We start from the raw sequence: 13,678 nt of genomic DNA, 5'->3' as shown, positions 1-13,678 counted from the left end.
CTCCATTTTTTTCTGTGTCAGGTTGGGTTCAGCTTTGAATAAGAATAAAAAGTCTCTTCCTTTTCTTACCTTGGCATGCTGCCCAGGTGGCCATCAGCTTTGTGGCAGTTCCAGGCACTGCTGTGGCTTCTTTTAGAGGTAGTTGCTGTGAGTACAGGAGGTGCTTCCATGCTGCTATCTCATGAAAGTGGCTCAGAACTGGGATTGAGGGTTCTTGGGTTTGTAGGTGCCACCCACCCTCTCTGGGAACTTGGGTAAGGAAGTTTCCTCAGCATGGGGATGGCCAAGATGGTTCTGTGCAGAGGAATATTCTCACCCTTGTCTTGAGTGAACAGGGGCGTGGTCTCAGATCCCAGCATCAGCCCCGAGGGATTTTGTTCTACTGCATTGGAACCTGAAATCCAAATCCCGACTATGCTGTTCACTTCTCCCCTCAACAGCCGAGATTCTTCATTCTGTCAAATGTCCATTATGCACGCCCTTGTGTTGGTGATGGGTGGGGACAGGGTCAGTTCTATGATACTGCAGATTCTTAAAACCAATAGCTCCTGCACCTTACCCTCTCTGACAGATAAGATAGGCACATGACTGGTTAGTGGTAGGAACCTCAGAGAGGTGCAGACCAAATCCTTTCTATTTGAGAAGGGGAGGGAACATTGGAAGATGCTCAGAGAAGGTAGAACTGAGCCTTGCAGGATAGATGGGGCTGTGGTGGACTGTTGGGGAGGGAAGGCATTCTTCTGAAGGGAACAGTATGGCAGGATCCAGGGGAGGAAACACGTGAGTGCCACCCACAGGGTCAGTGAGCCCCTTCACAGGGGTAGGGAGATGGTGGTGAAATATTTCTGGATGCTATTCACCTCTTTTCCATGTGCCATCACTAACATCTTGTATTAGATGTGTTAAATAGTATTATAATTAAATATTTAGATCATTTTGACATCCCCCCTCAACTATTCAGGGATAACTCTCCATCTGTATTTTGGGGATTGGGCTGTGGTGCTCGGGAAAGATTAGTTTTGCTTCTGATGACTCTTTCCCCAACTTTCCTTTGTCCTTTCCTCCCTGGGTCCCTCTATCCCCATTCCCCTCTAACACCCTAACCCCCAAGCCTGTCTCTTTGCTTCCTACCCGTCTCCCCTTGGGGTCTCGGAGCAGGCCCAGAAGAGCTGGGATTCTCCTCTGTTCAAATTCTCTGCTGCTGGAGCAAGCCTTCCAGGCACAGGCATTTGCAGAGAACTTCCTGAAGATCGTTGCCCCTGTCAAATGAAAGGAGAGGCTCTCACGGTGATGCTTTGTGGCGGGTTGGTGATGGAGAAGAGCTGGGCAGGCAGCAGCGTAGGCTGCTCTCCTCCAGGCCCAGGGCTCCACACAGGCACCGCCTTGTCTCTGGGCCAAGCAGGGACCCTCACAGCTTTTGCATTCAGGGGCTGCTGGCCTGTTTGTTCCTGGTTGAAAAGACTTCCTGCACAGCTTACCCTGCCTGAACCTCCTGCCCAGTTTTCCCCCTCCTCAGGTTCCTTGGCCCTTCTGCCAAGCCTCACAATGCAGCAGTGGGAGGAGGGTGTAAAGCCGGGAGACCCTCCTCAGAGGCCCCAAGTCTCTGTGAACTTAGCCACCAGAACAGCAAAGTCTAGGAACCTCTCTAGACAGGTGGCTTGGGGCCTTGCCCATCCCACAGGACCTGAAACCCCTGCCTCCTGGTATTCAGAGAAGTGTAAGCCCAAAACCAACCCAGGGAACCCAGAGGCAGAAAAGCCTGACCCAGCTTCCTGCAGTCCTGGACCCTCAGACTTGTCTTCAGGAACTTTAAATTTAGTTCTCCCTTACCCACACCCTTTGCCAAAATCAGAGCTCATTGGAACTTTCTTTTGGCAGGAGGACTCCCTTTGATGACCGTGTCAAATGAGATGGAATCTGGCCAGGTTGTTATAGGAACCTGGGAGAATCCCTAGAGTGGGAGAAATAATGAGAACGCGGGGCCATTCACCATTCAGTGTTGGAAAGTAGAGCATGCATTGTCCAGGCCTGCAGAGGCCGAGGGGAGAAGCAGGCTTGGCCTGGGCAGCCTGCCCCATCACTTGGAGGCTTTGGGGGTACTGGAGGTGGGGGAGAGTGGGCAGAGCAAGCATCTGGCTAAACTCTGGGTTCAACTGCTAAATCACCTACCTACTATTTGTGTGACCTTAAGCAAGTTAAAATAATCAGCAGAATCCAATTTTGTTGAAGACCAAAATGTATTAACTCTAGCTAGAAAATCAACCTTACCTTGGCAGTTGTCACAGTGGTATGTGAATGGATGATTTAAACTGAGTTTTTTGTGCTGTCCTGTTTTTTTTTTTTTTTTTTTTTTTTTTCTGGCATTTTCTTTAAGCATCATGAATTGCTTATATAATTGGGGGAAAGAAACCAAAAACAAAACAAAACAGCCACCACAAAGCTATCTCTACTTTGGAAATGAGCAGTTTCCAGGAAAGGACTCTTTGGAGTGTGACAGTTGACATCCATATATTTAAAAGGAAATGGACAGTACTTCCCAGCCTTAGGCCATTAAGTAAGGAAAGCTTTACTGGCTCCTGACTGCCAGTGATTCTGCTGTGGTCCAGGCCTGAACTGGACCAGTGCTGGCTGTAGGTCCTGTACACACAGGCCTGACAGCCCAGGGGCCTGGCTGGTTTGTTCTGGTTTGGAAGTTATTCCTGCTGTGTGGCAAAGCCAGTGGCTGTTCAGCGTCCGCCCCCTGCCAGCTGCCAGCTCAGCAGCCCTGTCTGCCTCCTGGCTTCCCCTCCTGGTACTGCTTCCTTGTGTAGACCAAGAGCTTGTTTTGAGGTCTCTATACTCCTGTCCCCAGACAGACTTTTTCCATAGGCCAAAGGTAACAAGGTAACTTCAGTGAGTTTTTCCCCCCACTGTGGCCCTTCCTGCATCTGGATTCCTTATCAGGTCCTTGACATAAGCTACCGTCTATCACTATTGTCTGTTTATTGTTAATATTTTGAGATATACTATATATACATCAAAATGCAAAACTAAATATATGTCTTAATGAATTTTGATACATATGACCTACTCACAAATCAAGACATTGAACATTTTTATTCCCCTAAAGTATTTTTGTGTGTGTTTTATCCTGGTCAGGGTCCCCCTTCAAGTGTAATGCTGTAATGACCTCTACCACCCTAGGTTGTTTTGCATAGTTTTGAATTTGTGTCTAATCCTTTGTGTCTTTTCTTGCTTATCATTGCATGTATCAGCCTTCTATTGCTATGTAACCTTTCGCCCTGAAATTTAGTAGCTCAAAGCAATCATCAGTTACTTTGCTCATTGAACTTCACTTTGGGTAGGACTTAGGGGGGATGGTTTTTCTTTGTGTCTGTGGAATTGGCTAGGGTGGCATGTCAGCAGGGAGGACCTGGAAGGTCCATTTCAAGATGGCTGACTTGCATGGTGGGCAAGTAAGCGTGGCTGTCAGTGGGTGGATCATCAGTAGAGCTGTGCACCAGGGTCTAGTTCCTGTGCACATGGGTGTTCACTAAGTTGCTTGGACTTCCTTATAGCATAGTGACTGGGTTTCAAAAGAGTGACGTTCTTGAGAACAAGATGGAAGTGCCAGCTAATTTAATCTAGTTTCAGACATCGCAGACCTTACTGCTCCATTTGAGGCAGTCACAAATCTGACCTACCAGAATCAAGGGAATGGGTCATAGTGTACCTTTCAAACGGGATATGGGAAGGTTCTAGATCATGGGAGGTGGAGATATTGAAGTGGCCACCTTTGCAAGATACATTCTGCCACTTTAGGTTTGTGAGATTTGTTCACATTGTGACATGTATTTGTAATTTACTCTTTTAGTCGCTCTATAATATTGCATTGCATGCATATGATATGATTTACTTATCCATTCTACCATTAGTTATTTGCAGGCTATGTGAGTATGCCTGCCTTGGTGGACAAAGGCTACCTCCTATCATTATTGCTATCTCTTTTAGTTTTTAAGATTTTAAAAATCATACCATTACCATCCAACCCTCTTTTGTGTGTGTATGTGTGTGCACATGCGCACACCATAGTGCTGGGGATAGAACCCAGGGCCTCACACGTGCTAGGCAAGTGCTCTACCACTGAGCTGAACCCCCAACCCTTTATTTATTTTCTTGTGGGACAAAGTCTTGCTGAATTGTTCAGGCTGGCCATCCTCCTGCTTCAGCTCCCAAGCAGCAGGGTCAATGTGTGTGCATCACCGTGGCTTGGTCTTTCCTCTCTTTGTTATTGTCACCCTATGTATTCTAGTAGATCATTTCTGCCAGTGTTTTAAAAATATTAAAAAGAGATTATAAAAGCATAATATAAATATATCCTCCCTACAAAATTTTTAATCAGAAGGTTAAAGTTCCTTCTGATACCCCTTGCTGAGTCTGAGCTTTCCCTTCCTGCCCTAAGGTAGAATCTGTCACCACTTTGCTGGGTCTCCTCCTAGCTCTTTTTGATGCATTCACACACACAATATTCTCATGGAAAATGTTGTTTTGTATGTGTATTTTGTTTTTCTTGTTGATACAACAAGTAGCATTGTACTATTTGACAATTTGCTTTCTCTCTCAAAATATTTTGGAGATGTGGCCATGGAATCGCCTCTATCCCTATTTCGCTTCTGGTTTTTTTGTTTTTGTTTTTCTTCTTTTTTTTACAGTACTGGGGATCAAACCCAGAGCCTTGCACATACTAGGCAAGTGCCCTACCACTGAGCTACATCCTCAGCCCTCTACTTCACCACTACTTTTTTTTTGGTACTAGGGATTCAACCCAGGGATGCTTAACCACTGAGCCACATTCCCAACCTTTTTAAATATTTTTTTTAAGAGACAGGATCTCACTAAGTTGCCTAAGGCCTCACTAAGTTGCTGAGGCTGGCTTTGAACTCTGGATCCTCCTGCCTCAGCCTGCCAGGCCATTGGGATTACAGGTGTGCACCACTGGTGCCCAGCTTCTACTTAAATGCACTTCTTAAATTGCCCAGTAATGTTCCATGATATTATTAAAAGATCACTGCCCAGCGGTTTCCCTATGGAAGGACATTTAGGTGCTCTTCTTCCTGTTGTTTTTTTGTGTGTCCCATGAACTGAGGACTGAAGCCTTATATACCCTAAACATTGTCACTTTGATATTGATGTGGTTCTACTTGGAAATGGTTTTTAGGAACTTTGAACCTGTGGCCCTACAATGCCTCTTCTCTCCTCTGCAGAGACGTCTCAGAGAAGCTGTGCAGCTACTGGAGGACTACAAGCATGGGACCCTGCGACCAGGGGTCACCAATGAACAGGTAACTCCTTTGGAGGTGGGCAAAGGCAGGTGGGAAGGGGAAGGAAGGACAACTTTGATGATTACAGAGTCCGAGAGTTACAGTGTCAGTTTTTCTTTCCATTCCTATGTTTTATTTTACAAACTTAAAAAATTAATTTTGCATTTTCAAAGTAATATCTATGAATAATTCAAAAAGTCTAATAGTACTTAGAACACTTGTGAGGAAAAACATTCCCGTTTCCTAAAATTGGCTACCTTGAACTGTTTCTCACATAGAAATTTGTATTTCAAACTAGTATGGTGATCTTTGCTGCCGTTTCTCAATTGATTCTTTTGCATTCTCTATTATGGTAGTTGAGGATTCCACTTTCTTCTTATTCACCCCTATAAATACACTTCTTCTTCCTCTTCTGCCTCCTGCTCAAAATAGTTACCATGGCTCAAGGGTCTATAATTATTCAGTATTCATGTTATAACAATTATATAAATGACATTTCCTGTGTAGTCATGTTGGTTGTATCATGATTAGGTTTCTTCTCTTTTTCAAAGTTTTGCTTTATCTGGAGTTAATAACTGCCTTTTTAAAAATTTATTTTTTATTTCTATTTTTTAGTTTTCTTTGTGTTATTTCTCTTATCACACCCTCTAGCAGCCTTTCCATGTTTTTCGAGCCTCCTTTCAATTTGAAGACTCTTGTCTTTCAGTTCTATCCTGAAATGTTCCTTTCTGGAGTCTGTCTCCCACCAGCGCCAGGTCTTCCTTATTCGGTGGAACACCTTTTCCAGTAGCTTCCGGAAAAAATGGTAAATGGGAAGAACATTCTGGTTCCTTCTGTGTCTGAAAAATTATAATTCTGTAACTCAGCCTTAATTGACAGTTTGGCTGAGGAGAAAATTCTGGGTTGACTGTCATCTTCCTTCAGACTTTTGAAGACCATTGCTCTATTTCTCCTGACTTCCAATATAATTATTGAGAAGTTGGATGCCATCTCATTCCTAACCCTTTGCAGGTGGCCCATTTTCATTCTTTAGAAATGTTTATGGTCTTCTCTTTATCTGTGAAATGTATTTCTGAAATTCCTCAGTGTGGTCTCTTTTAAAATTCACTAATTTGGATTCTTGTTGACCCCTTTCAATCTGAAGATTCTTGTTGATTCATTTTATTTAATCTGAAGATTCTTTCAGTTGTGGCAAAAAATTGTGCACTGTTTCTTTGATAATTCCTTCTCCTTCTAGAATTCCTTTTTGTCAAATATTCGACATCCCAGGCAACACTCAGCTTTCCTTACTCTTTTTCTCTTTGTTCCCATCACTATAGGCCAGATGTGGGATATGATCAGGGGATAGAACAAGGAAGAGACTGGATGAGGTTCTTGCCTCACAGATCTCCACCCAGAAGCAGGTGAAGACGCCACACTGTCTGTGGGAAAGTAGTGGAAACAGTATCTACTGGAGTGTCTGGAAGGGATTTGAGGGATGAGAAGAGGGCTGGTGAGGAGGATCCCAGGGTAGGAGCCATCCAGGGTGGAGAAGCCAACGAGGAATGTGCTAGATGACAGCGCAGCAGGGGAAGGGAGGGCAGGCGCACAGCGGATGCAGCACCTTGGCCAGACGCCCTTGTCAGGCCCCAGGGAGTGATGAGCCATGTGGGACCTATCCTCAGGTGTCTGCACCGTGTGCTGAGTCATGGGCAGCCATCGGCAGGGACAGTGGGCTGCAGTCTCACTCCTGAGCAACAGAACGTCTTCCTGGCCATGGACACTGGGCACCCTGGATGGCTGACCTGATGGCACGCCGCCTGCCTGGCCTGAAGCAGTCCTCAGACCATGAATGTTTCTCCTGCCCGTGTCTGCTCCCAGCTCAAGCTCCCCTCTGCCCATGCTTGCTGAAGGTGGCCTCTTTCAGCTCCTGGAGTTGGGGAATGAGACCACATTTTCTCTCTTTGCTCCCTGTACTATTTCCCTGGGCCTTTGTCTTCTGTCCTGAAAGCCCCCATGAGCCTCCAGGGAACTGGAGGGAAGATGGGGGTGACTTTTTGGCCATAGCTGAGCCTCCCAGTTCTGACTGGAGGTGGCCATACATGGAGGGGCCATCTGGAGACCAGATAGCACAGTTGTTAGGTGTGAACCTATGACCCCTGGAAGTAGATCCTTCCTCTTCCCCCACCCCACATCCTTGGGGCTGGCAGGATTTGGGGCATTAGGCTCTGCATGGGTCTCATGGTGCCTTCTTGGACCACAGTGAACAAAGCCACACCTCCTCTGACCTCCACAGACACAGGATCAGTGATGTCAAGTCACCTCTGGTCTTGGGGACACCCCAGTGATCTGAAATTAAGGATACAACAATTCCTAGCCCAGGCTGGCCCTGCTCAGGGGTCACATCCATGCCATTTGAAGAGATCCAGGGCAGTTCTTGGTCTCATAGGGACAGTGACCTCATCTGCACCTGCTCCGTGCCTGCTCCATTGTGCTCTTGTAGGTGTGTGTGTGTCAGAATCCTGAGACTGTGTCCTGATGCCTGAGGCCTGTTCTGATGTCATGGGCAGTGCTGTGTAACTCGTGTGCACTCTTTTCTACCCGTTTGCCATTTGACCTGCCTTCCAGGTATGGCACCTCACCAGTGGGTGTTGTAAAAGTGTGCTGAGAGTCTGTCCACTCCTGGTGGCCTGGCGTTTCGGCTTCCGTTCATGAGTGACTGATATCTCCTCCAGAGACGGTTACCATGTTAAATGGTTGCTACACAAATAGATAAAATAAGTCTCAAGGATAAAATAAAAATAAGTACAGTTTTTTCTTTGGGCTTAGCTAGTAGAAATTTGATGTGCTTAAAACCCTAATAAGGATTGTAGCTCTCAGGTAAGCAATGAAACCACAGTTGATAAAAAATATGTATATATAATCACTGGCATCACCGACAGATTCTGGATGGTAACTCTGGTTTCTACCTTTGTAGATACTAGGGCTTTGCTGGAGGGGCTTGGTGTGGATGGAGATGGGTGGAGCTAAACATGGCAGAAACCTGCCATGGCAATATACCACTTCCTGTGTTTGTCCCAAGTGCCCGGCACGGTACCAAGTATTAGTGCTTTACATGTTACCTCCATCAATCTTCATGGAAACCTATTTGGTAGGTGCCTGAATCAAACCTTATAAGTGAGGAAACAGTTCCAGAGAGGTGACGTGGCCAGTCACTTCTGGGACAGAGATCTGACCCCGGGGCTCTTAGATCCAGTGGGAGGGACATTCCCTGTAAGTCACAGACAAAAGTCAAGAAGTAAAATGGAGTGAGAGATACACAGAAAGAGAGAGACATAGAGAGAAGTCACGAGAGGAGATGAGAGGGAGTTGGAAAGTTAGGGGCCAGGTTGCGAAAATCTGTGAAAACCAGGTAGAGATGCGGGATGTGTTATGTGGGGCAAGAAGCTACTGCAACTCTTGAGCAAGGGAGTGGCACAAAAGTGGTATTGTTACAGAATCAGCCTGATGGCGGTGCTGGGTGTACTGGGAGAAGGAAGGGCTACAGAAACCAGGCTGGAAACTGCTAGAGTAATCAGAGTGCCCAGTATGGGTCTCTGGTGACCACTATAAGCTCCTGAGCAGGGACTCTGCTATCATTCCATAGTCCCCAGAGGTGAGGGACCAGCCACCCTTTATTAAGTGCCTGCTCTGTACCTGGCATAGCACACAGGCAGTGTAGAGCCTGCAAGCAGCATGGATTTCTGTGTGCAGCCTGCCAAGGAGAAAGGGCAGCTGGGATGTAAGAGATCCTGCAAGCCTCCTCCTCTGCAGAGAGGAAATGGGGTCAGCTGTGTTTGGACTCTGCTGAAAATAGCAGAACACATGCCAGAGGCTTAAAAGCACTTGCACCCCAAACCTGTGCGCATCTGCAGGTTTGCCAGAAGCTGGCTGACTGGACCCCCTCGTCTCACCTGGACTCCCAGCCACAGGCTCTGGGAATTCTGGTCAGCACCCTGCCGCTCTCTGCCAGCACTAGCTCGACCCTTATCATTAGCACAGTGATCCATAGTAGCCAAGGCTGTGTGGCCTGGGTGAGGTACTGTACCAGGTGATATGGTCACATCTCAGGCGGGGGAACTACAGTGGCCTCTAGATGTTCTTCCCATTTTACTTGGGTCCCTCCGTTTGTTCCTATTACAGTACTAGCACAGCAGCAGGCAGAGTGATCTGGGAAACATACTATTGGTTCCTCTGCTCCTGGGTTTCTCAACTTTGGCACCATTGGCATTTAGAGCTGCATAGTTTTTTTTTGTTTGTTTGTTTTTTGTACCAGGGATTGAACCCCGGGGGTGCTTAACCACTGAGCCACATCTCCAGTCCTTTTTAAATATTTTATTTAGAGACAGGGTCTTGCTGAGTTGCTTAGGGCCTTGCTGAGTTGCTGAGGCTGGCCTTGAACTTGCAATCCTCCTGCCTTGGCCTCCTGAGGATTATAGCATGTGCCACCATGTGCAGCCTGCATGGTTCTTTGCTGTGGGTGCTGCCCTGTGAGCCCAAGCATGCTCACCTGCATCTCTGGCTTCTGCCCACTAGATGCCAATAGCTCCCTCTCCCCAGGCATGACACTCAAAAGTGTCTCCAGACATTGCCAGAGGTCCCCTGAGGAAAATCACTTCTAGGTGAGAATCACTTCTCTATTAAGACAAGTAGTGTCCCCCTTTTCCACTCAGAGTAAAAGGCAGAGTTCTTAATAGGATCATGAAAAATCCTCATTCATTTCTGACATTGTCTCCCTCTGTTCTTCTCTTATTCAGTCCACTCTGGTCACACTGGTTTCCCTGCTGTCCCTCAAACACCCCTAGTAGGCCCATTTCTGCCTCAGGGCCTTTGCATTTCCTGTTCTGTCTGCTAGTCTCCTAGCCTATATCTGTAGAGTTCATTCCCTCTTTGAGAATTTCTTCCAGTGTCACCTCTGAGACCCACCCTGATCCCCTCACTGTTGTAACCTCTGTCCCCACCACACCACACATTCCCGATCCTCTTACCTGTTCCACTTTCCCTTGTTTCCTAAAGCACCTAACATAGCAGAGAATTTTCGTTTTATTATTTTTATTGCTTATCGTCTGTCCCCCTTAGCTGGCAAGCTCCACAAATCCAGAGCTTTTTTTTTTTTTTTTTTTCTTTCTCTGATATATACTTAGCACCTATAGCAGTGTGCAGCACATAGAAGATGCTCAATAAATATTTGTTCACTAAGCACATCAATTATTAATCATGACAATAACCTTGTTCAACTCCGGGGTCTGTCCTCTCCATAAAGAGAAGCTGTGTGGATAAGGAGTGGATGCTATGCTGCAGAGTCGAGCAGAGGGCCTCTTCTTTCATATGTCTGCACTAGGGGTCAGGGCTGGGATGTCTCTCAGTGGTAGAGTGCCTAGCATGCATGAGGCCCTTGGGGTTCAATCCCCAGAACTGCAAAAAAGAAAAAAAAAAAAGAATTGGGGGAAGGTTTTTTCACCCCCCACAGACGTGTACAGGTACATATTACCTGGGAGTTACCATGGCAACAGAATTAATGGTGAAGTATAATGCAATTGGCCCAACTGATAAATTGGGAAGTTTCTTTTTTGTTTGTTTGATGGAGGCATCCTTTGCCTTACAGAAGGATCCCCTTCAGGCTCTGTTTAATTACCTTCTGGAGGTTGTTTTAAATAGGCTCTGTCTAAGCTGCCTTCGGAGGTTTGGAGAAGCAGCTTGGAAGGAGGCAGAGGGGAAGCTGAGTGAGCCAGACTGGGGGTGGGGCCTGGGCAGTTGCTCTCCTCTGGGTGCTGGGGGCTGTCCTCTCCTAGAAGCAGGTGGTAACCCATCCCTGTCCCTTCCTTGGTCTCCACTCTGAGACTCGGGTTCAGAGGGCAGCTTGGTAGAGATGCTAGCCACTTACAAAATCAGCAGAACTTCCCATCGTTCCAGAATCCTTCCCCACACTGCCCTCTCTCCTCCTTCCCCAAGTTGAAAACATCCAAGTCCAAAGTCTCATATCCACACTGACTTGTCACTGGAGTCAGTAAGAGATCAGGGCTGCACATTTTTATGTTCAGTGGCATAGAGGGAGCTAGGCTCTGGGCTGAGCCCAAATGAGATCAGGTTACAAGCAGGGATTATAATTTGAAGTGGAGATGGTTCAGTGGGTTACTGGAAAGACACTGGGGCTCCTTGGCCTAGATTCTCTGTGTGGATGACCCATCCACCATGTCTCAGTTGGTCTCGCTTGCAATGCTTAACTTCCCAGAATAATCCTCCCCTGTAACCAGTTTACAGGATTGGCTCAAGAAACTTCAAACTAGCAACCAACTTTTGACTTGCATGTTCATTTCTTCATCTAGCATTTAACTCATGGGTCCAGCAGGTCGCAGGGAAAAGACCTCAGGGGTCAGACCAGAATCCTTAACCTGCTCTCCCTAGAGCTGGACCTGTCATAGTGGATTGTTGGGCAGGAAGGGACCCTGGCAAGACTTGTTCCACCTGATTAATTTTTAACAACTCTGCAGGTTTAAGGTGTGAAGTGACCACACAGGAAGACCAGGCAAGTTAGTGACTGAACCAGGGCCAAAGTTCTTGACCCTAACTATCATCACTGTAGCATGGATAGGGGATAAACCCAAATAAGATCAGGTCATACTAGGGATTTTTATTAAAAATGGAGAGGTTCCTCCCACTTAATCCCAAGCCCTCCTGAGGCTTGTGCACTGCTAGATGCCACAAGATCCTGAAAAGCCATCTTTACTTCCATCCCTTCCTCTCCTCCCTGGAAAACCTTCCCCAACATCATGGGAGCAGTTTCATTTAACCCCAAGGGGATCATATTAGAGTTATCCTGTCATTGTAATAAAAACATCCCCAAATGCCCCCACTCAAATAAGACAAGGTCATTTCCATGCTGCATAAGAATACAAGTTCAGCTGGGGAGATAGCTCAGTTGATAGAGTGCTTGCTTTGCAAGCACAAGGCCCTGGGTTCAATTCCCAGCACTGAAAAAAAAAAAAAAAAAAAAAAAAGCAAAGCACCTTCCACACAGGCAAGTGGCTCTGTTCCACAGGGTCATTCAGGGCCCTGGTCTCCTATATCATGCTTCTCTATCATCTCCTTGGCCTTTGTCTCATCTGCCTGCCTGAGCTGGGCTGCAGCCACATCTTAGCTCTGGCTCACAGGAGGGGACAGAAAGCATGGATGGGGAGGGCACTGACCTGAAAACACGTCTCACTTTCCCACCAATACCACTGAGGGCTTAGACACATGGACAGACCTAACTGCAAAGGAGACGGAAAATGAAGGGTAGCTTATCAGCCACCTGCCAGCGAAGTTTTCTGTAACTGTGGAATAAGAGGACAGAGATTTAGCTGGACGGTTAGTGGTCTATGCCACAGGCTTCAGTAAAGGGCCTGGATATTGTGTACCTCATTGCCATTTTTCTAGTGGATTTATTTTGATTTATTTATTTATATTTTTCTGTGCTAAGGATAGAACCCAGGGCCTCGTACATGCTAGGCAAGCACCTACCATAGCTACATCCCCAACCCTTACCTTTAATTTTTTTTGTGTATGTGGGGCTGGGGATTGAACCCAGGGCCTTGTGCATGTGAGGCAAACGTTCTACCTACTGAGCTATATCCTCAGCTCTAATTTTTTTTTTAATAGAGTAGGTAATTTATGAACAAGATATGGAACTCTAGAGGTATAAAAAGATCAGAGAATAAAGAAAGAAGTCTCCCTTTTCTCCCACAATTACCTACTTCCTCTCCCTAGAGTAGCCATCAATCTCTTCTGTACCATGCCGGAAACATCTGCATAAATTTAGCCTTTTTCTTTAAGTGCTGATATAATAATGAGAACTCCAGTGAAATTCACTAAAATATGGTTCATAATAGTACTGACAAAAGATATGACAGTCACCCAGATATTGCATGATTCTATTCATATGAGATATCTAGAGTAGTCAAATTCATAGAGACAGAAAATAGAACAGTGGCTGCCAGAAGTTGGGGGAGGGGTGGGGAGTGGTGTTAGTGGGTAGAGTTCCAGCTGGGGAGATGGGAAGGTTCTGGAGATGGCTGGGTTAGTGTTTGCACAACAGTATGGACGTGCTTACTGCCACAGAGCTGTACCCTTACATGTGGTTAAAATGGTAAATTTTATGTGTATTTTATCACAATACAAAAAGATGGGAAGTTGCCTAAAGTCTGCCAGTAGGGGGCAGTTTATTTTATTTTTGTTAAAATTTTTTTTGTTTTTGTTTTTTCAATGCTGGCAGGGCCTCATGCATCGTAGGCAAGTGCTGTGCCACTGAGCTCCATCCCCAGCTCAGGACGGTTTACAATATCCTCAAAGTTTCCACTAAGAAGAATACATCCCTCTGTGCA

At 46.2% G+C, this 13,678-nt stretch overlaps 1 protein-coding gene across 3 annotated transcripts in view; it reads left to right on the top strand.

Annotated features, from left to right (window-relative positions):
- Sfxn5 (sideroflexin 5) overlaps window positions 1–13,678 on the top strand; it is a 110,679-nt gene that overhangs the window by 18,955 nt on the left and 78,046 nt on the right. For all 3 annotated transcript variants that reach the window (XM_047522467.1, XM_047522465.1, XM_047522466.1), the window contains exon 3: window positions 5,244–5,321. In XM_047522467.1, the coding sequence (XP_047378423.1) occupies window positions 5,244–5,321 (78 nt within the window). The remainder of the gene's footprint in view (window positions 1–5,243; window positions 5,322–13,678) is intronic.

Source organism: Sciurus carolinensis, chromosome 13, assembly GCF_902686445.1.
Source record: "Sciurus carolinensis chromosome 13, mSciCar1.2, whole genome shotgun sequence".
Classification (NCBI taxonomy): domain Eukaryota; kingdom Metazoa; phylum Chordata; class Mammalia; order Rodentia; family Sciuridae; genus Sciurus; species Sciurus carolinensis.
Note: the sequence above shows the minus strand (reverse complement) of the source record. Positions and strands in the feature narration are given on the sequence as shown.